The 20,258-nt window shown below is 36.6% G+C and overlaps 1 protein-coding gene across 3 annotated transcripts; it reads left to right on the top strand.

Annotated features, from left to right (window-relative positions):
• The first annotated feature begins 174 nt into the window (after window positions 1-174).
• On the top strand, window positions 175-19,266 carry tut7 (terminal uridylyl transferase 7). Of its 3 annotated transcripts, none has more exons than XM_024275601.2 (29): window positions 175-288; window positions 1,911-2,355; window positions 3,570-3,733; window positions 3,843-3,959; window positions 4,035-4,212; window positions 4,299-4,387; window positions 4,539-4,590; window positions 4,718-4,787; window positions 6,619-6,745; window positions 6,826-6,945; window positions 7,024-7,158; window positions 7,280-7,457; window positions 9,142-9,797; window positions 9,892-10,042; window positions 10,866-10,952; window positions 11,031-11,131; window positions 11,240-11,297; window positions 11,899-12,002; window positions 12,498-12,587; window positions 12,670-12,783; window positions 12,861-12,938; window positions 13,008-13,185; window positions 13,258-13,305; window positions 13,380-13,471; window positions 13,552-13,667; window positions 13,738-13,934; window positions 14,223-14,299; window positions 14,376-14,439; window positions 18,076-19,266. In XM_024275601.2, exons 2-29 carry the CDS (start codon window positions 1,980-1,982, stop codon window positions 18,132-18,134), a joined length of 3,876 nt encoding a protein of 1,291 aa, XP_024131369.1. In that variant the 5' UTR covers window positions 175-288; window positions 1,911-1,979; the 3' UTR covers window positions 18,135-19,266. The 3 variants fall into 3 exon arrangements, with proteins under 3 accessions (XP_024131369.1, XP_024131368.1, XP_024131367.1); XM_024275600.2 differs by lacking the exon at window positions 18,076-19,266 and adding an exon at window positions 16,026-16,335 and having other exon boundaries at window positions 14,226-14,299; XM_024275599.2 differs by lacking the exon at window positions 18,076-19,266 and adding an exon at window positions 16,026-16,334.
• The last annotated feature ends 992 nt before the right edge of the window (window positions 19,267-20,258 follow it).

Here is a 20,258-nt window from a genome sequence, read left to right as displayed (position 1 = left end):
TTTTTTTTCATTTAATTTTAGTATAACATTTATTTTTTGTATAATTTAATACAATTTAAAAATGTAAACATTTAAGTTTTAAATTTAAATTTTTAAAATTTAAAATGTAAATTTTACATTTTACATTTTAATTTAATTTTATTTTCTTTTATTTTATTATGGGCGGGGCTTGACGTCAACAAACCAGCCCCCTATACGTCATCTTTCAAACTCCTGTTGGAGACGAAGCATTGTGCAAAGTCAGAGCCGAACAAGCCTTTAAATATGTCTCGTGAGCACTTTCTAAAGGTATTTAAAGCCGTCTGAGTGTAATTATCACTAGTGTTAAACTCGTGGCGTTCTCGAAAATGACTGTCGGTTCAAAAGTTGATCAAAACCGAGCAAGAAGCTGTGGTGGTTAGCTTAACAGCTAGCTTAATGTCCTAGCTTGTAGGCTAACACTAATGGCTAACAATCCCGTTGTTTTGTCGCGTCTGGTGACTAACTGGTTGCGTTAGAAACATGGTAGGTAACTAATAAATCTGTTAAATAAAGGAAGCCGTGGAGCTTGGGATGAAACCAGAGAACAGACGTCTGTGCTAATAAACCACACCGCTTTCAACGTCTTACGTTATAGTTAGCCCCGATTGGTTATTCCCATTGACTGCATAAGAAAGACTGTCTATGGTTATTCCTTTCAGTGGCAAGTAATGCAAACTGAGAAGTAAAAAGTGTACATTTTTATTCATCAAGTGACTGCAGGATTTAACAGTCAGAAGCCATAATACACAAATGCATTTGTATGCAATGAAAACAATGCTGTTCAGTAATAAATACAATGGGTTATGCAATGAATAAAATATCAGCATAAAGGGCAAAGCATGCGTGATATGATTTCATCACACATACACTTTAAGGTTCTTTTTTGTTTTGATTTTTTGAACTACATTACATTAGTGTCTAACATAATATAATCCGATCCAAAAATCAATTTCAAGCTATTTACTTGCATGTTGCAAGTGTTTCACTTTGCACTTTTCATTCTTATTTTTTAATTCAGTGTCTGTATATATGAATGAATACAAATAAGTGTGTTCATTAATTCCAGTCCTCTGATTATAAACAAGTTTGAAAGTGGTTTTCAGAGTTCTCAAAAATGTGCTAAAATTAAGTTTTTATGTAAGAATCCCCTTTTTAAAATACACACTCTAATGTCAAACAAACCCAAAGTTAGTTGTAGTTTGAAATTACAAGTCTAATAGAACCTGGCATTTGTGCATCTTAATCAATTTAGTATTTTGCCAGGTTTACTCAAGTCTAATCATTACATGGAAAGAACAAACAGCTGATTATATAACTCATCAGAGAACCGTGCTATGTATGATATGTTTGTTTGTATTATGGATCAATTTAAATGTATTTAATATTTGTTGATATTGGGATTGGACAACCATTTAAATAATCTTTATTTTGTCTAATATGACTCAAAATGTTTTACAAGAATAAATAGGATAGAAGTCAACAAATTAATCTTGTTTCATGCATGAAAAAATAATACATTATAAAATGAAAGGCTTAAAACAGGAAGATTTTAAAACTCACCAGAGAAATTGTAACAACAATCTCAGCCGGTTTTGAATGAATCCAGACAAATTTGTGCATCACAAAAAGTAATTTTTGCATTTTTACTATTTTTTTTAAAGCATTTCTTTAAAAAATCGAATGTGTGTTTTTTTTATGTCGGGTAGAGTTTTTACTTATCAAGGTTGTGTTGTCTTGAAGCTGATATCTTGACTTAAAGTCCTTGGATGACTGATGACACGTTTGGAGAAAGAAGATTTGACTCCAGACGCTTAGATTTTTTAGGAAATAGACTTAAATTTTATGTTTTTAAATGATCTATTATGTTTTGTTTATCGCTTGCTCTATAGGCCTCCTCGCATAAGGACTAATTTCAAATGACCTGGACATTTCATTCTGCAATTTTAACAAAGTGAACCATGGAAAACTCCGGCAAACCTCACAGGTTCAAGCACGGGGGCTCGGAGAAGGGAGCAGCAGCATCAGACAAGGCAGAAAGTCGAAGGATGCACGACCAGTCTCAGGGACAGGGCTCCAGAGCAGCGGGGGGTCAGCAGGGCAAAAAGAACCAGGGTGGACCCTACAAGGCAAGCCCCAAAAAGGGAGGGTTTGGGCCTTTGAGCTACTCCCCTGGTGGACTCAGAGGTGGTTTGAGCCCTTCTCAAAGGGAGGACGCCCGGTGGTTCTCTGATCCCGACAACAGCAGTGGGGGTCAAGAAGATCACTGGAGAACTTTCTCTCAACAGCCGTGGAGGAGCATGCAGGGCTCAAAGGAGGACAGGGAGCAGAAATCTGGTAAGCATGAAGGAAAATCTCCTCTAAAATGACACTTTTTTTGAACAAATCAAATTTTACAGGTCTGTGTAGCTAAAGGGGCCTCTGGTCACAGGCAAGATAGTGCCAAAAATAATATCTAGCCGGATTTTAGCCGGTTGTGTAAGCGGAAAATTATATTTTAAAAACTTTTCAGAACTATCAGTTTTTAAGTTTTTACATGTGAATAAACTGTCATCGTTTAGCAGTTTAGTGTGCAAGATGAGCTTCAAATGTGACAGAGAATGTTAATCTTTTTTTTTCTCTTTCAAGTCAATATTAACAAATTTGTATAACTACACCCGTTTACCTCCGGAGAAAAAGCCGGCGAAATGAATTTTTTCTCTGTTAATCAGCTGATCTGAGCTGGTGAAATGCCGTTTTCTCTATGACAGAGTGTCAGAAAAAAAAAAACGGCAAAAGGGGTTAAAAACAGAGAGAAAACAGGGTAAAAAAGGTTGAAAGCTTAAAACGGGAGTTCCGGGCGAGGACTTCCGGCCAATGATTTCATGCGCAAATTATGTTTTTTTTTTTGCGGCCGGTTCAGGCAGGTGGAGGGACTTCCAAAATGATATTTATCCGTCAAAACAACTTTTAAGATTCAGTTCATATAAATGAAAAGATATGTACATTCTGTCTCCAAATACAAATATTTTGGAAAAAGTTACATTACTGGCTAAGCAATATTTTTCCACAACTACCAACATTTTCTTTAAATACCATCATATTTGGCATCCTATGAGAAAATAAATTAGAAGAAATCTGCTTGAATATAATCCTCTGTCTTGCTAAATTTAACATACACAAATATAAATATATGAAGACTTCTACAAAATGTAGAATATTTATAAATGAATTCAAGTTATATTTGGAATTATTGAAGCTCCTTAAGAAACTGAGAATAGAAACAAATATGACAGATTAAAAACTTCCCTTGTTGTATTTATAGTTATGTGATCTTTTATTGTTTGCCCCAAAGATCTATTTTATTAATATTATTATTTTTTTATTGATTCTGTTTTTGTTGTTAGTGCTTCAATTGCCCCCTATGCTTCCGGTTATTAATTTTCGAGCGCCATATTTTTTCTCTGTGGCCAGATTCTCTTGGAGTAGCTTGCACTGCTGTAAGAAATGTAATTTTCAAAAACAAACGTAACTGGATGTTTTGACATGTCATTTATTTCTGCTATTTGAAGGAAAAAGGTGGAGAAACAACTGGAGAGTCAAAGAGAAAAGAGCTTTTGCTGAAGAGAACGCAAACCTTGTGATTGAAGAGAGTAAACTGTCAGTCAAAGAGCTGCAAAGCCTGCGGCAAGCAGAGAAACGGCTCAAAAAGGATGAAGTTTACAGCCTCACCAAGGTATTTAACCCTGTCTTCTTTACTGTTTCAGTGGACACATTTGAGTTGAATATTATATATATATTTCTCCCTTTACCCTTGTGATTGGTTGTTTTTTGTCTCGATTCAGAAGTCCCGCAGTAACCCTGGAGCACTTTATGCCTGCGCACTGTGTGACTTTCTCCTGGACTCTTTGTCTGATGCTTACCGGCATATCAGAGACAGGCGGCACAAAAAACGAGTCCGGGTGAGTGTTAAGATGTGGGGAAAAACCCCAAAACATAATACTTTTGTAATAATCAAATTCTTTTGTTGCCAACAGGAGAAACAAGAGGAGGCGATGCTGACAGAGATTCCTCCTCCTGGTCCAGAGCAGGTCAGCGCAGTGACATCAGCACTGGAGGCTGTCATGCAGGAACATGGGATCAAAGATCAGGATGTTGAGAACAGACGGTCTGCCGTCTCCATCATGCAAGAGCTCCTTCAGTCCGTCCTACCTGGTGAGATACCTGAGAGTTCACCCAATACGATCTCTTTATTATTATCAGCGTTCCACTGTTTCATTCATGTTTTCATTTATTTATAGACGTCAAGCTCAGACTCTATGGGTCCTCCTGCACTAAGTTTGGATTTAAAGACTCTGATGTCAACATTGACATTGAGTATCCGCCTCATGTGAGTTTCTACGAGTCCAAATAAGTTTGTAAAAGAAAGTCAAAAGTTTGAATCCGAATCAGAGGAAATCTTTGCAGAATGATTGCTTCATGGACTTTGTGGTTGTAGAACAGACGTTGTATGAAGGTTTTGAAATGGACTGTATTCACAGATGCATCAGCCAGATGTTTTGTTGGTGGTTAAAGAGAGCCTCTCCACATGTCGTACGTCACAATCGTATTTAATCAACTCAAAAGTTTTTGTTTTTTTCTGTTTGTGTAAGAAGACCCTCCATAGAACAGACAGTTTGTCATAGATGGTTAAAGCTGACCTGTTCTTTATTGTTTTCAGCTCTCTTTGTTAATCTGGAAGCAGATTTCCATGCCAGAGTTCCAGTAGTTATCTGTAAAGAAAAGAAGAGGTTTGTAACATTTTTACTTTACAGATTTATTAATTTCTGTGATTTAGAGTTGATTAGAATTTGTCATACCTTCAGAGACCAACTTTATTGTTTTATGTTCCATCTTTTTTGCTCAGCCGTTTGAAAATGCTGTGAAAAGGTTTGATCTGAACAAAAAGCTTTCAAGAGAGAAAATTTTAGACGCCTACTGATGTAAATATTCATCAAACCACTTGGGCTTTAAATTACCCCAATTTAGTAAAAAATTAGGGTAATTGAAATAAAAGCTTTAAATAAATGGAGACGTTAAGGCAAGGGTGTCAAATTTAATCACACAAGGGGCCAAAATCCAAAACTCACCTTAGGTTACGGGCCGAACAAGATAAACATTTGTTGAACACACTAAAACTAAATTTTTAAAACTTTAAAAACTTAACTTTTGAAAATCCAGCCAGAGAGGGTGGGGCTGGGAAACAGGACTGTTATCATTACTGGAGCTGCAGATCATGACGTGGGACTTTCATTATGGTTTGACCAATCACACAATTCAACCTCGAATCAACCTGTAGGGGGCAGGACACACGGTTTTTAACTATGTTTTCAAGAATTAAACCAGTTTATTTCAATTTGTCAAAAATTTGGCAATGACCAACAGACGGCACTTATTTATAGAAGTCAACAGCCAAGCAAATTTGATTTATGGTTTGGTTACCCTTTAAATAACTTTCAATATCCTTTTAATATCCATAAAAATATATTTTGTAAAATTAAACAAGTTGGAAATAAACTAAACGTTAAAAGAAAAAACACTTTAGTTTCTTTACTTTTCTGTAATTTTATATGAAAAATTACACTTATAAATAACCCAAAAGATTTGGATCTTCATAAAATATATCCTGTTAAAATTATCCAAATATGAACGAAACAAACAAAACATGGAAATAAAAGTAAAAGTTATGCTTTTTAGCAAAAACAAATTATTTTGAGTTTTGTTGTCTGTCTGTTTTACTCTGTTTTGCCCTTAATTATTTGATCCAGTTATGTTTATTTCTTTTGCACCATGATTAAGGGGAGGGAGAGGATGATGACACCTTTGTGATGTAAAACGCTGTGTTCCACAAAGAAACCCAAAACAACAAAGATCATTATAGCTTATCTCTCACCCCCCATAATCTTATTGATGCTTCAATATGTTACTAGCTAATATAAAATGATCTGCTGGACATTGACTTTGACACACATGGGTTAAGAGGTTAAGTCCAAATGACAACTTCCAGACCTCACCTGGATAACTGAGAACCTTCACTGACGCATTGATGGGGCTAAACATCTTTAAAATGGAAAAGAAAAACTCTAAACATGTGATCACCAATTTAGAGGAACACGTTTAGTCTTATTGGGGAAAAAACTGTCTCTGTGAATCTCGTAATTTTGTAAAATATGTATAAAGACAGATTTCCTTCCCAATCTGCTTTTTAATGACCACTTTTGTGAGGATCTTTTCATTGATGTTCAATCAAATGTTATTTTTTATTGATTTTCTCTATAAAGTCTTATATTTTTAAAGTTCTTTGTTTTAATTGTGCTTTGTCCTTTTTTGGTGTTTTTACAAACTTCTGATTAAAACTTCTTAAACTAATTTTATTGATTATATTCTTTGTTTTTAAATTTATTTCAAGATTTCAGATTAATATGTGCCAGTTAATTAGCAAACAAAATATAAAAGCATTCTTAATTTTAAGGTTTTAACGCAACAAAACACATTCATCTGTTTTATTTTGCTCATCCATGACCAGGGAAGGGAAAATGTTTGTTCAACACTAAAAAAAAAAACTGTTCTCTGTGCCAACAGTGGCCTCATCTGCAAAGTAAGTGCGGGGAATGAAAACGCCGTCCAGACCACCTGTTACCTGTTGGCTCTCAGCAGCAGGGAACCCGTCCTCCTGCCGCTGGTTTTGGGTCTGAGACGATGGGCTCGGGTATGTTTCCTGTTAACGCCCCGCCGCTTTGCTAGCTTTTATACACTTTTTATCATTAAATTTGTTCTTGAATCTTGTAGATCTGCGAGGTCGATAACCCGGAAGTAGGCGGGCTGCCACCGTACGTCTTTGCCCTCATGGTCATCTACTTCTTACAGAAGCGCAAAGAGCCTCTCCTGCCCACTTACCTGAACTCTGAGGTGTGTTTCTTAAACGAAAAGCACTAACTCGTGTTTTACTTCAACTGGTGATTAACTCAAGCATCTGACTCTCATCAGGTTAAAGGGTTTTCACTCAGTAGACTGTCAGGCTTCAATCTCACTCATGCAGAGGATGGATTTGTGCACTGGACCTTCACCCCCTCCTCCAAGGAACCATCCCAGCCAGCAGAGCGCTCCTCTACAAAGGGAAAGGTCATTTCAAACAAACTACTTCTTTGTAATAAGAGGCAGTTTACTCTTAACTTTTGGATTTTTTATCCGTCTATCTATTTTGGTTTGTAAAATGACTGAAGAATGCTGTGTGGTTCTGCAGGTCCCACTGGTGTTTCCCGCCCCCCGTCCAACAGAGGAAGCCGGGCGGCTCTGGGTTGAACTGCTCCGCTTCTACTCGCTGGAGTTCAACATGGCTGACAATGTGATCAGTGTGCGGACCGGCACCGTCCTGTCCCGGGAGATGAAAGACTGGCCAAAGAAACGCATCGCTGTTGAAGGTTGAAAACGTTCACAATTTGTCGTCTTTATTTGTCACAATTTATCAGTAAGCAATGTGGAGTTATGGGGAGAAATAAAAAGTACGGTGGCCCAGAAGTGCAAATCACTCAACACAAAATTTGAAAATTAATATTTAAAAAATAAATAAATAAAAATAAAAACAAAAAAAAAACATTTTGAAAAGCAAAAGTACAGAGCCCCTAAAGCACATGTATCAAAGTCAAGGCCCAGGGGCCGGATCCGACCTGCTAGGTAATTCCATCCGGCCCTCCAGATCAATTTAATTTATTGTTATTAATGGCCCGATATTATATTGCGCTGATTTCTAACCTATATAATTTAGACAAAAATATTTTTATAAAGAGTAAAATATTTAAAGTTGTTTAAGGTTTAAATTGATTTATTTTGGAATAGTATTCCTGCCTTTTTATTATTCATAATTATGTCAAAAAGTTATAGTTTTAAAGTTTTAAAAATTGTCATTCTGCAAGCTTTTTGGACTATTTTGGCATTTACTAAGATTTTTAGGCTATTTTCAAGTTTAGCTAATATTTCAGCTTCATGGTTGCTGTTTTGGCTAATTTAGGCTTTTTTTCAGTTTTTATGCTAATTTGGCATTTAAGCTAATATTTTAGTGGCTATCAAACTTCAGTGTTTTTAGCTATCAATTTCAGCATCTTCAGCTATCATCACTAGCATCTTCAACAGCCAGATTCAGCTTACAGCATTTACACTAGCATTGTTACAGGTAATGCTATATATCTAGTTCACAATTATGTTAAAAAGTTATGGTTTTAAAGTTTTAAAAATGTAGTTTTAGAGTGTTCAATAAATATTTATACTGTTTGGCCCACGTCCTAAAGTGTGTTTTGGATTTTGGCCTCTTGTGTGATTAAATTTGACACCCCGGGGAATTCAAAGTGAAAAAAAGAAATAAAAAATAAAAAAATGTCATTGAAGTAAAAAAAAAATATTTTCTGAAAATTTAAGTTGCAATTTTTTATTCTAAAAATTGAAGTAAAACATTTTTTTTTCCTGAAAATTAGAGTAAAAATACAAAAATGAACTAATTTATTTATTTATTTTTTTTACTTCTATGTTTTTTCATCTCAATGTCTCTTTAGGGGATCCGTACCAAAGTAATTTTCAAAAATAAAAATGAATTGTAAACAAAATAAGAATTCAGAGAGGGTCGTTAAAATGGGAGATTGCTGATTGTTTGATGACATTTGAGTTTTGAAAAAGAGGGGAAGCAGAGAGATGTTTTGCCCAAACTGTGTTAAAGAGTTATCAGAAGCTTAAAGAAAATCATCTTCTGTTGGAAGATATTTTCATGCTAAATAACCTACTGCTGAAATAATGAACAAGAGTCATCTAATCAGGGATGTCCTCTTATATCTACAGTTAGCGGTTTCTCATTTTTGCTTTTTTTAACATTTCATTTTGATTTCTGGAAATTGCTTTTGTTTTTTGAAAGGTTTTTTTATGTTTTAGTTTCTGGTATTTTGTTTTGATTTGTAAAGTGTAATATTTTTTTATTATTTTGTCATTGTGGTCTTTATTATGCTTATGTTATACTGTACAAAAGCTCTAAAAGTTACCCTTCTTTTCTGAAGAGTTGAATGCAGAAAAAGGCTTCAGGTCTCCTCCTTTATGACTGACTAAAGTGCTTTTTGTTTTCAGATCCATTTGCAGTAAAGAGAAACGTGGCCCGCTCCGTGAACAGCCAGCAAACGTGTGACTACATCTTACACTGCCTCAAGACCACCTACAAGTACTTTGCTTCTCCACTCAGTCTGCCATCTGCCAATCACAAGAAAGAGGCCAAGAAGGAATCCGCTCCGGATCTGGATGATGAGCTTCTGGACTTGTCATCTTTCAGTCTGCTCACCCTTCAGTCGCTGAACGCAAGTCAGCAATATGAGACCCAAAACGATCCGGACGACTCGGACTGCATCATCGAGGAAGAAGTTGAAGGCAGTGACTCGGATGAGGAAGGGCAGAAGGAAAAGGTGGACATGGGTAAAAGCAGTCTGTCAGAGGAGGAGGAGGATGAAGAGGCGGAGCGGCGTCGCCAGCACTTGGACAGCTTTACCACAGAAGAAGAAGAGATTTTCCCGTTGGATGAGCTGTCGGGAGAGGAGCTCCTGTCTGATGAGGAGGGTTCGATTAATGGAACTCCTGCTTCAATGGATGAAGAAGAAGAGGAGGTGGAGTTGGCCCCTGTCAGGTCTTCCTCTCCACCCGTCCAAGAAACAGTTAAAGATGAATGTCCAGAAAACAAACACCAAAAACAATTGGTGTATAAGTTCACCCGACAAGCTTTTACCAGAGGAAAGGTGCGTTCACAGAAATCAAACATGTTTTTGGATTCTTCAGAAGAAGAAGAATAGGAGTTTGTGTTTATTGTCTGAGTCTTTTCATATTTTATAGTCGCACATCGTGGTGTGCAGCTTGTGCAAGCGGGATGGCCATCTGAAGAAAGACTGTCCAGAGGATTTCAAGAAGGTGGAGCTGCATCCTTTGCCTCCACTAACATCAGACTTTCTCTACGTCCTTGACCGAGTCTGTGAGCAGTGCTACAGTGAGTACTGCCAGAACCCTTCTGTCAGACTTTTCTAACCCAAAGAAAGATTCAAAAGGATTGAACTAGAAAGAAAAACAATTAGCTTTTATTTATATTTAATGAAAAAACTGTTGTAGTTTTTTAAATAATGTCAGATTCTCCAGATAGCCGGGGAGAGGGGTGGCTAGCTCTTTTTGGGAAGATGATCTGGCTGCAGACAACAACATGGCCATAAGATGGCGCCAGAGCAGAAGTCCTCGAACAAAGTTCACGCTCTTCCCTTGCCTAGAAAAACACCAGTTAGGGTTAGGAATCTTCCAGTGCGTCATATGCATTCATCTTCTGGCTAATGAAAAGTTTAATGTTGTGTTTGGGTGCCATCTTGTCTGCGACCAGGTCCTTTTCCTTTTTGGGTAGCACATTTTCTTTTGACATGTTTTAATGCATTTATTTAAAAATCTCACAATTGACACTCAAACCCTGAATGTAACATAAAAAAGAAAGAATCACTGAGATCAAATTCAGTTGTGTGTCATTATAATATACTAAAAATCTTAAAACTAAGAAATTATCAAAATAGTAAAAGAAAAACCTGAGCTTTCCTAGTAATTGTTGTATGATTGGATGGATGTAAATAAATGTACTACATTTATGTCTACTCTTTTTAATCCTAAATTCTGATTAGAAAATGTTTCAATACATAATAAATGGATCATTAAAAAATGAAAATTTGGAAAAGTGTAGAAAAGACCTGCACAATCTTACTCAATGTTTTCTTTTTATAAAATATAATTTAATTCTCAGGACTTTTCTAAAATAGTTACAATCCTTCTCTCCTCAGGGGACTTTGCTCCAGATGAACTGGAACTGAGCATTCGAGAGCTCATCCTTCAACAGCTGGAGACCTTTGTGAGGCGGCAGTTTGCTGGTAAAGTTAACCCCGTCCTTCATCAGAATAGACCCACGGACTCCAATGAACTGACCTCTGTATACATTCCTTTCACAGGAGCCCAGCTGCAGCTGTTCGGCTCGTCCAAAAATGGGTTTGGCTTCAAAAAGAGTGATCTAGACATCTGTATGGTTTTGGAGGGGCAAGAAAGCATAGATGTAGGTCATTTGTTTTTGTGCATCTGCTGTAAAATATGGTTCTAGTTTCTTCTTTTTTATTTTTACAGCAACTATAATCCTAATGTTTTTTCTTTTTCCCTTCAACAGGATGTTGACTGCATCAAAATCATTGAAAGTTTGGCAAGATGTCTGAAGAAAAACCCAGGTACAACACCTGATTGACAACAGTGCCTGAGGTTTACTCTCACTAAATCCTTTTAAACCAAAAGTGGCTGTTGTGTTAATCATATGACTGTGGTTTCTGTTTTTGTTATCTGACATTCTCCTGATTAAACTCAAGACTCTCAGTGAAAGCCCATCTGTTTTTCCATAAAAGAAGCCCCGGCGTTTATTCCACAAATTTGGCAGCCAGCTCGGTGTTTATTAGAGACAGGTGTTTACTGGAGACCGGCTTTCATCTCATCACAGAAAGAATGGTGATGGCTAACGGGTTCATTTTATGGTGAAATTCGGACACAAAATGTGAAACCACAGACACCTGGCGTCTGCACGACTGTGTAGAAAGATGAGTGAATCTTAAAGAAGTCCAGCCACTTTTAGAGACTGGCGTCTCACAGTTAAAAACACCCATTAGACCCGTCAACTATTGGAAACCGGTGTCAAGTACAGACGGGTGGATACGCTTTTCATCAGTTTTTGAATCTTTTTGTCGACTTGTGAATGCACAGTAGATGCTGAAAGCGTGAAGATAAACACAACAGCTGTGTTTATCCATCAGTTAACTTTTTGGTTTTCTGCCTCACCAGGTCTGAGGAACATCCTGCCCATCACTACAGCCAAAGTCCCCATTGTAAAGTTCTACCACATCAGCACCAGCTTGGAGGGAGACATCAGCCTCTACAACACTCTGGTACAGCTCACTCCTCCTTTCACACTCATTCATGTCTGCTTCATGAAGACTGTGGATCTTTGAGGACTAAAACCCTGTGCCAAGTTGGTACTGGTACCGACGTGTACATTACTACCATTACTGTGTATAAATGTGAATCTTGGTACTTCATTTCAGACTAGTACTCTACTTAGTTTTGCTGTACAATTCTAGCTAAACATTTTAGCTTTACAGCGATTGTGGGCGGAGCTTCAGTCAGTAGAATTAAGTGAAAGCTTGGCTGGACTTTACTGGAAAATATTTTTATTTAGCTACCTGATAAATCAGAGTGACGTGTGCAATTCTCCAACAAAATGTCAGTTGTCGTGGCGATGAACGATGAAATACCTGTCTGTCAAAAAGAAGGAAATAAAGAATTTTAGGCACATTCATACTTCATCATACTTCAATGATTATGGAAACTATCTTTTTTTTTCATTTTTAAAGTCTTTTTGAAGACAAACATTTTCTCCGCAGGCTCTTCATAACACACACCTGCTGGCCTCATATGCTGCCATTGACAGAAGAGTGAAGATCCTCTGTTACGTCATGAAGGTTTTTGCTAAGGTCAGCAGGTTTTTATGAATTAGTATTTTCTGCAGCGACATCACCCCTCAGGTTTGTCTGTTTGGATCTCCTGGGTTCACAGATGTGTGACATTGGGGATGCTTCCCGGGGCAGCCTCTCCTCCTACGCCTACACTCTGATGGTGCTGTTCTTCCTTCAGCAGAGGAACCCTCCAGTCATCCCTGTGCTGCAGGAGGTGTGAAAGAGTAGACTAAAATGAGTCTTCTCTATCTGTACATTTTCCCTCTCAGCTTATTAAACGATTTCTTGCAGATCTATTTTGGAAGGAAGAAGCCTGAAGTTCTTGTGGATGGCTGGAACGTTTACTTTTTTGATGACCTGAAAGCCCTGGTGAGTGTTTTGGATCTCTGTTCGAGAGCGTTATTTTGCAAATAAAATGTCGTTGTCCTCCTCTTGCAGCCCAGTCACTGGCCACACCATGGGAAGAACACTGAGAGCATCGGGGAGCTCTGGCTCGGTCTGCTCCGCTTTTACACCGAGGACTTCGACTTTAAGGAGCACGTCGTCAGCATTCGACAGCAAGCCCGCCTCACCACCTTCAGCAAACAGTGGACGTCCAAGTATATCGTCATTGAAGGTGATCTCCTGCAACAAAACCAGATTACTCATCAATGAATACTATTTTAAGATGTCTTTGTTAATATTTCAGATCCGTTTGACTTGAATCATAATCTGGGTGCTGGATTGTCCAGGAAAAGTAGGATTTTTATCCGTCTTCCACACTTTAAATCTGGCTGCTGTCTTCAGAAAATGATTTTTTTCCATCCACAGTGACCAACTTCATCATGAAAGCTTTCATCAATGGTAGAACGGTGTTTGGTACTCCATTTCAAGTGTTACCTTCAATCTATCCCAGTCATATGGTCAGTCTCTGCACTCTAAACATCGCTCACTTATTCCAACAAAAACCCTGACGTTGGATTCCTCCCTCGATGTTCCACAGGAGTACTTCTTTGACCCCGAAGTTCTCACTGAAGGTCAGGTGGCTCCCAATGATCGCTGCTGCAGAATCTGTGGCAAGGTGGGCCACTTCATGAAAGACTGCTCGATGCGTCAGAAGTGAGTTGAGTCCCGAAAAAGGAATGAATTCATCCACACGTAAATGACAAACACGTTGTTGCGTTTCCAGGTCCAGGCCGAGAAGGGATTCCGAAAAAAGGCTGGAAAACCAGCAGGAAAACATGGATGGAGATGAATCCAGGGATGTGTTCAGAAAGAGGAATGAACACCACAGGAAAAGGGATCCACTGGAGCAGCGCTGCTGCTTCTTATGTGGCTCAGCGGCTCACATCAAGAAGGACTGCCAGCTTTACAACAACACCGCAGGTTACAGAGGAATTTATCCTTTTAGGAATAAAAAAAGACATCCAAACTTCATCCAAAGAATGTTGTCTCAAATTGCAGAAACAGCACAAGCAATAAAGTTCTCTTTGAAGTTTGGATGTTGTGTTGGATCATTTTGTAACCTTTCCCACCTATTTCATTTTCAAAGATTTTGACTGTCTTAAAGTTTTTTTTTTTTTAATTTTTCAGAATATAGAACTATCATTTTGATGTATTGAAGTGTTGAGGAGGAGAAACTGCTTTTTTTTAAATAAATTTTGCTTTCATCAGCAGGTAGACTAAAGAAGGAAAGCGGCTCTCCTGCCTCTTCAGCCCACTTAAAGAATTTAAGAGAAAAAGAAAAGCAGGTACGTTTTCAGTAAAATAAGACTTTCTTTTTTTATTTAACTTAGGTCCTGTTTACAACATTTTTCATTTTTGTAGGGTTTAGTGACGCAAGACGAGAAAAAGAGAAAACCGAAACATGTGGTATTGAGTCCTCAAGCAGGTATTTATACTTTTCATATTCTTATTTTACTGTAAACTCTTTGTGGTACAGTGGTCCATTGCTATATCACGGTTCTCTTTTTGTGGTCTCACAGTATTTTTCTTTGTTCGATTTTGCACGCTTTTTCTTTCTTTTTTTTTTCTTTTTTACAGCACAATGTGTTCTCTATCCTGATTGGCTGTTCATCTTGTCAATCAATCTCCCCTGTGCCGTGTCTCCTGTACAGAATGCGTTCAGTTTGACAAATCTATCGCTCACAGATAATTTTTTTTAATTTAATATACTGAATTTATTTTTCTTCAAATGTTTGAACATTCAGAGTTAAAACCACAAGAGAAGTGTGAAAATGTCTGTCTGAGATAAGTGTATAAAGTAATAGGTAAGGCTGGGTATCGCCGATAGTTTCAAGAATCGATTTGATTCACCAGAGCCTGGATCAATTTGATTCTTATTTTCCAAATTCAATTTAATATTCAGTTTACTCGATTTACACATTTTGTAAAATTTGTTTAGAAATGCATTAATAATCTATGTATGTTTTGAAAATTTCCATATTAATCTGATACAGTTTGGATACTGTAAAACTTAATAGTAAAGTAATATTGAGATTGTTAATAGCATGCATTGTTAAATGGATTCTCAAACGGAGACGCTCCAACAATTGTTCTGCCTCTCCTGGTGTGTGTTTCAGTTTGACCACTAGGTGGCGATTGTGCTAAAGCATTATGCCTTATTCCCGAAGAAGAAGAAAGTATGAGCAAATTCTAACGGTGCTTCAGACCACAAATGGTTACTTGACATTAAAAAGAGTTTGGAACATTCATGCCTGTGAGCATATAAAGATGTTAATTTTATCACCAATGAATGTTTAGGTCAAGCAAATATTAGCATTAGCCATCCTATGGGAAACCCAATTGTACGTTAGCATCAAGCTAGTGGACTTTAACATTATGTCGATCAATCTCTACTTTTATGGATTGATCTTCTAAGCTTAGATCGATTTTATCAACCCAGCCCTAGTAATAATGAGGGGGTTTACAAGCTTAAAACATCTAGAATCATTCTCATAAAGATGACTACTTCTTATACGTTTCCTGTCGCGTTTTATTTTTAGAACTAAACTCCTGTGATAAACGAGGGACCACTGTATGAATACTCTTATTTTGAAAGGTCCTTTTAGAAAGCTTTTTTGCTTCACTGTGCTGCTGACATTTTTACAGGATACAAAACTTTCATTTCAGCTTTTGTCTGGTGTCGTGTCATGAGTTTGTAACAGGAGAAATACATGCTCTAGGAATGTAGCAACTCCAAGATAAAAGCTTTTGCAAAAGGGAATTTAACAATTGCAATTTCACAACAATTAAGCATGATCATAAACTTTAATTTTTAAAGACTCACTCCAATTAAAATCATGTTTTTAACATGTTCTTGTAGAATTTTTCTGTTGATGGAGGGCATATATAGAATAATTTAAGATTAAAACTGCGTTTCTCAGTCTTTCTCCGGGTGAATGACAGCGAACGCATCACGGCAGCTCTCCTATGCTAGAACCACCTTAAAGCGTCTAAAAACTCGATTCATTGCAGAATCACTGCAAAAAAGAGAGCTGACCACGGCCCCGAAGAAAAACCAAGCAACAATCGACACGGAAGAGATCAGAAAAAGGCTTCAAGAACTGATTGCGCACATAACAGAAATAAAAGATGGAATAGCACCATTTTTGCAGCCGGTTGAAGAATTCAGAGGACTTGGAGTGAATGAATGAGCAGTGTCAATCAAAAGCAGCAAAATCATTAGATACTTGATTTTTATTATGTGATTTATTGATACCAGGGATTTTTTTTAATGACCTAAATCTGTATTATTAAAGCATAAATGACTGATCAGAAGTTAAGGCCTGATAGTGATAATTTAGGTAAAAAAAAAATATTGAACTATTCACAAATGTATGTTAACGTTTGTGTATTTTCCAATCGTTTTTTATGACTAAATATCCTATGTTTGATTTATCTTTGTTTAGATTCAAATTTCTGTTGTTTGTCTTAATTTTGTATTATTTCTGCTGTGATGCTTGAAATAAACCATTTCTTATACAATCCAGTTTCTTTATTTGGATTGTGATTGAGCAGATGAAAACCCAGAGTTTAAAAAAGCTCCGTTTTGTGACACAACAACTGCCATGCTGGGCCAAAGTCTCCTTTCTCAGCTATAATTCTGCTCATAATCCATTGTCTTCATTTTTCTCATTTGAGCTGACATCTGGCTTAAAAGTATGCGTCAGGATTGCTTAAATATTTCTTGCCTTTTTTTTTTTCTTGCAACATTGATGTTAGCTTGGAGTTGTGAGGGGCTATAAGCTAGTGGAAGAGTGTGTAAACAAGGGAATGCTGCGACGTCAACGTAGGGTTACTTCCATGACATTCACAACCCAGAGGCGAATTTCTGATGAACTAATGCTGCGCTGACAAAAATGTTTTTAAAAAACTGCATAATAATAATTAAAAGACCACTGGGAACGCTTTTACAACAGAAAAAAAGATAGCTGGAGTGGGACTTTAAAGATAAAATGAAACTAGAAAAGTTGCATTACCTGCAATAATGCTAGTGTGAACGCTTTTTGCTGAAAGGAGTCGCTGATGATGCTGAAGCTTTTTGCTGAAAGTGGTGATGCAACATACTTTAATTGGTTGAAGGGATTTTCTGAATATGCAAAAAATATTTGAAAAATGTTAAATTTGCTAAAAGACTGGAAATTATCCGTTAAAGAGCTATGAAAGAGCGCTGAAGTTGACCTAAATTTCAGAAAAATTGATCGTAAAATTGCTTAAAAATCGCTATTTTTGCAAATATATTCGGGTGTGTTGCTTACATATGAGCTATACTCCAAATAAGCCCCCCCAAAAACCTTAACAGATGCCAAATTTGCCAAAAAAAAGTTAGCTTGTTGCTTAAATACTAGCTAAACTCCAAAAATTCGTCAATAAACGAAATTATTCAAAAACATTAGCCTGTTGCTATAACTGAAGCTAAACTCTAAATTTGCATATGATGCCGAATTATCCATAAAAGTTGGCACATTGCTTAAATACTAGCTAAACTCCAAAATAGCCTAACATTTCTCTTAATAAGTGAAAATGTTAGCCTGTTGCTAACAAGCCAAACTCTAAATTAGCCTAAAAACCCCAGTAGATAACAAATTAGCCAAAAATGTTTGTCTGTCGCTACAATATTAGGTAAACTCATTTTTTTTTTTAATTACTATAAACGATTAAAAGAAAGCTCATGGATATAATGAAAGGTTTGTTGCTAATCTACTTAAAAATGTGAAGTTTGAAGACTTTCATTCATTTCCTACGGGGCTTATTTTGCTCAATATTACAAAAAAAACTATAAAGTTTATGAATACCAAAAATGCAAGCTGTAATATCCTGAATGAGCTGAATTTTTGATACTAAGATTGCTGAAATCCCTGAAAGTGTGAGTTTTTACATGCCAAAAAACGTACGGAAAGGACCAAGAAAATCACTATGGTGTATTTTGTTTATCTGTAGTCAAAGTGGTGAAATGTCAAAAAATAAAGCCTATTTTCATTTGTTTTGTGGACAATAAAGTTAGAGGTTTTCTGTTTTTTTTCAGGCAGTTTAACCAATCGAAGCATGGCTCGGCCCAGTCACAGGAGGAGCCCAGTGGAATAAGCGACAGAAGAGTTTCCTTCCACCAGATTTGTTCTTCTTCTGCGGTGGAGCTCCTCTGAAAGTCCAGAACACCTTCAGTTTGGTACCCTTGGGCTTGTGGGAAAACCCGTTCAAAACCAAAGCCTGAACAACCTGACTTGAAGCCATCGATAGCCTTTTTATGTTCGTGCAGTCCCCCCCCCACTCTCCTCTTCAGAGGATTCTTTAAAAGTTGATTTTTTTTTTTTTTTAGCAAAAACTGTGCATGCTTCTGTGTCTTTGTTCAGTGTTCCGTCACATCTAATGGAAAATAATGACATTGCAGTTTAAATCTCAGCAACGAAAAATGTTGAAGACCTGTAAACGTTATCCTATTGAATCCAAACACATGCAGGTCGAGTGTTTTATAACACCGTTGCAGCATTATGGAGATGGTTTTCTGGTTGATCCTGAAAAGTGATCAGTTTGAATTTTATTTTTAACCCAAAAGAAACATTTTATTTTTAAGTATTTAATCAATACGTTTAAAAAAAGAAAAACATTTGAGTTTTAAAATTGCAGTTTACATTCTTTATTTTTTGGGGCAGGGATCCGTTTCAGTAAATTTATTTCTAAAAGCTCTTTGATTTATGGAAATTTTATCTACCGTTCCTGTCGCGATACACTGTCTCAGCTGCCAGCACGTCCTTAAGACTATGCATCTCCAAGCGCTGTAAAGTTCAAAGGAAGGATTTTAGAGTTTACACTGGGGTTTTTACAGGCTCTAAATGATCATCTTACACTGGTCCAGCTGGTGGCTTGCACTGCTATGAACACTGCAATCACTCATAAACCTTTAAGTCTGTTTGTGACACAGTTTGGTTGCTGAATTGTGACGTTCCACATCTGAAAAATGTTGCTGCTTGTTGTGTCTCAAAGCCTTCCTTATTTCTTTGGAACAATAAAAATGGAGTGTCCTCTGTCTTTTGTTGTGATCAAATTTTCTTTTCGAAGTGTTTTTTTTTTTTTTTTTGATGGAAATTAAAACTTTAATTTGGTATTTAGAAACGTATCAGAAGGGGCATGCTGCCATCTGTTTTGTGTGTCAAAACAAACTGAAATTTAATCTCATTGTGGATTAAACACAAGTTTAATAAACTGAAGCTTAATCCAAGTTTTGAGTGTGTTTTTTTAACTAAGATCCAAAAACCAATATACATACATATTTACATATTTTTATGCACAACAGGTGTGGATGGGGATTTTTAAAAATTATTATTACCTCAAAACATCCAAGACAGTTCCTTCTTTTTTTCATTTACCTTTCAGAATACGTGTCTTTGTGGGATATTGAGGAATTTTCCAGATTATTTCAGAATAGCTTACTTGTGCTTAAAACAACACGATTAGATGTTATTTTATTTTTTAATAAAAGTCTAAAGTAAGTAAGATATTAACCAAATCTGTTGTGCAAATTAAGTACTACAATTAACTTTCCTCAGTCATAAAAGATTTTAAAAAGACATGAACCACAACCTGATTACAGCATTCGTGACTACTTAATATTCTCTTTAAATGTATTTTTATATTAATATAAGAGGTTACAGATTAGATAACACTGTAAAATGTATTTCTCAGCCCATATTTAGATAGTCTCTTATTTTGAAGCGGAGCTCAGTGTCCGCTAAAAACCTTTAGACTTCAATTTTTAAGCATGTAATTAAACAATTTTGCAAGTGAATTTGGATCATTAAAAACACAGCTAATATCAGTTGCCATTTTCAACTTTTGCTATGAAAAAATCGAATAATTCAATGAATGATTGGTTTTTCAAAATAAGACAAATGAAAGCTTTGAAGCAGCAAATTGGAAAAAACAAAGCGGAAAAGGCAGAGCTAATTTTTTATTGATAGTCTCAATTTTTACTCATGTTTTCTGCTTCTATTATGTTACTCCAGTACCGAGAAACTCCCTTTAAATGTAAATGAATCCCTGATATTAAACGACTTTCTTCAGCCTTTTTTGTTTACAGCTTGAAAGAGGGGTGTGGTTGTGACGTCACTAGTGGGTGGAACATAATGTTCCAGAGCTTCAGAAAGGGCCTTCGTTTAGGTTAATCGTCCCACTAACACATTTTCTATGAAAGTTAGCTCTCAGTTGTTTACA

The sequence above is a fragment of the Oryzias melastigma genome, linkage group LG9 (genome assembly GCF_002922805.2).
Source record: "Oryzias melastigma strain HK-1 linkage group LG9, ASM292280v2, whole genome shotgun sequence".
In the NCBI taxonomy this organism is placed as follows: domain Eukaryota; kingdom Metazoa; phylum Chordata; class Actinopteri; order Beloniformes; family Adrianichthyidae; genus Oryzias; species Oryzias melastigma.
Note: the sequence above shows the minus strand (reverse complement) of the source record. Positions and strands in the feature narration are given on the sequence as shown.

Bases quoted from the DNA above. Each gene is read 5' to 3' on its own strand.
- tut7 (XM_024275599.2), top strand. From the start codon at position 1,980: ATGGAAAACTCCGGCAAACCTCACAGGTTCAAGCACGGGGGCTCGGAG. The intron at 11,132-11,239 runs GTAGGTCATTTG...TCCCTTCAACAG, and splicing joins AGGGGCAAGAAAGCATAGAT to GATGTTGACTGCATCAAAAT. The intron at 14,300-14,375 runs GTACGTTTTCAG...TCATTTTTGTAG, and splicing joins TAAGAGAAAAAGAAAAGCAG to GGTTTAGTGACGCAAGACGA.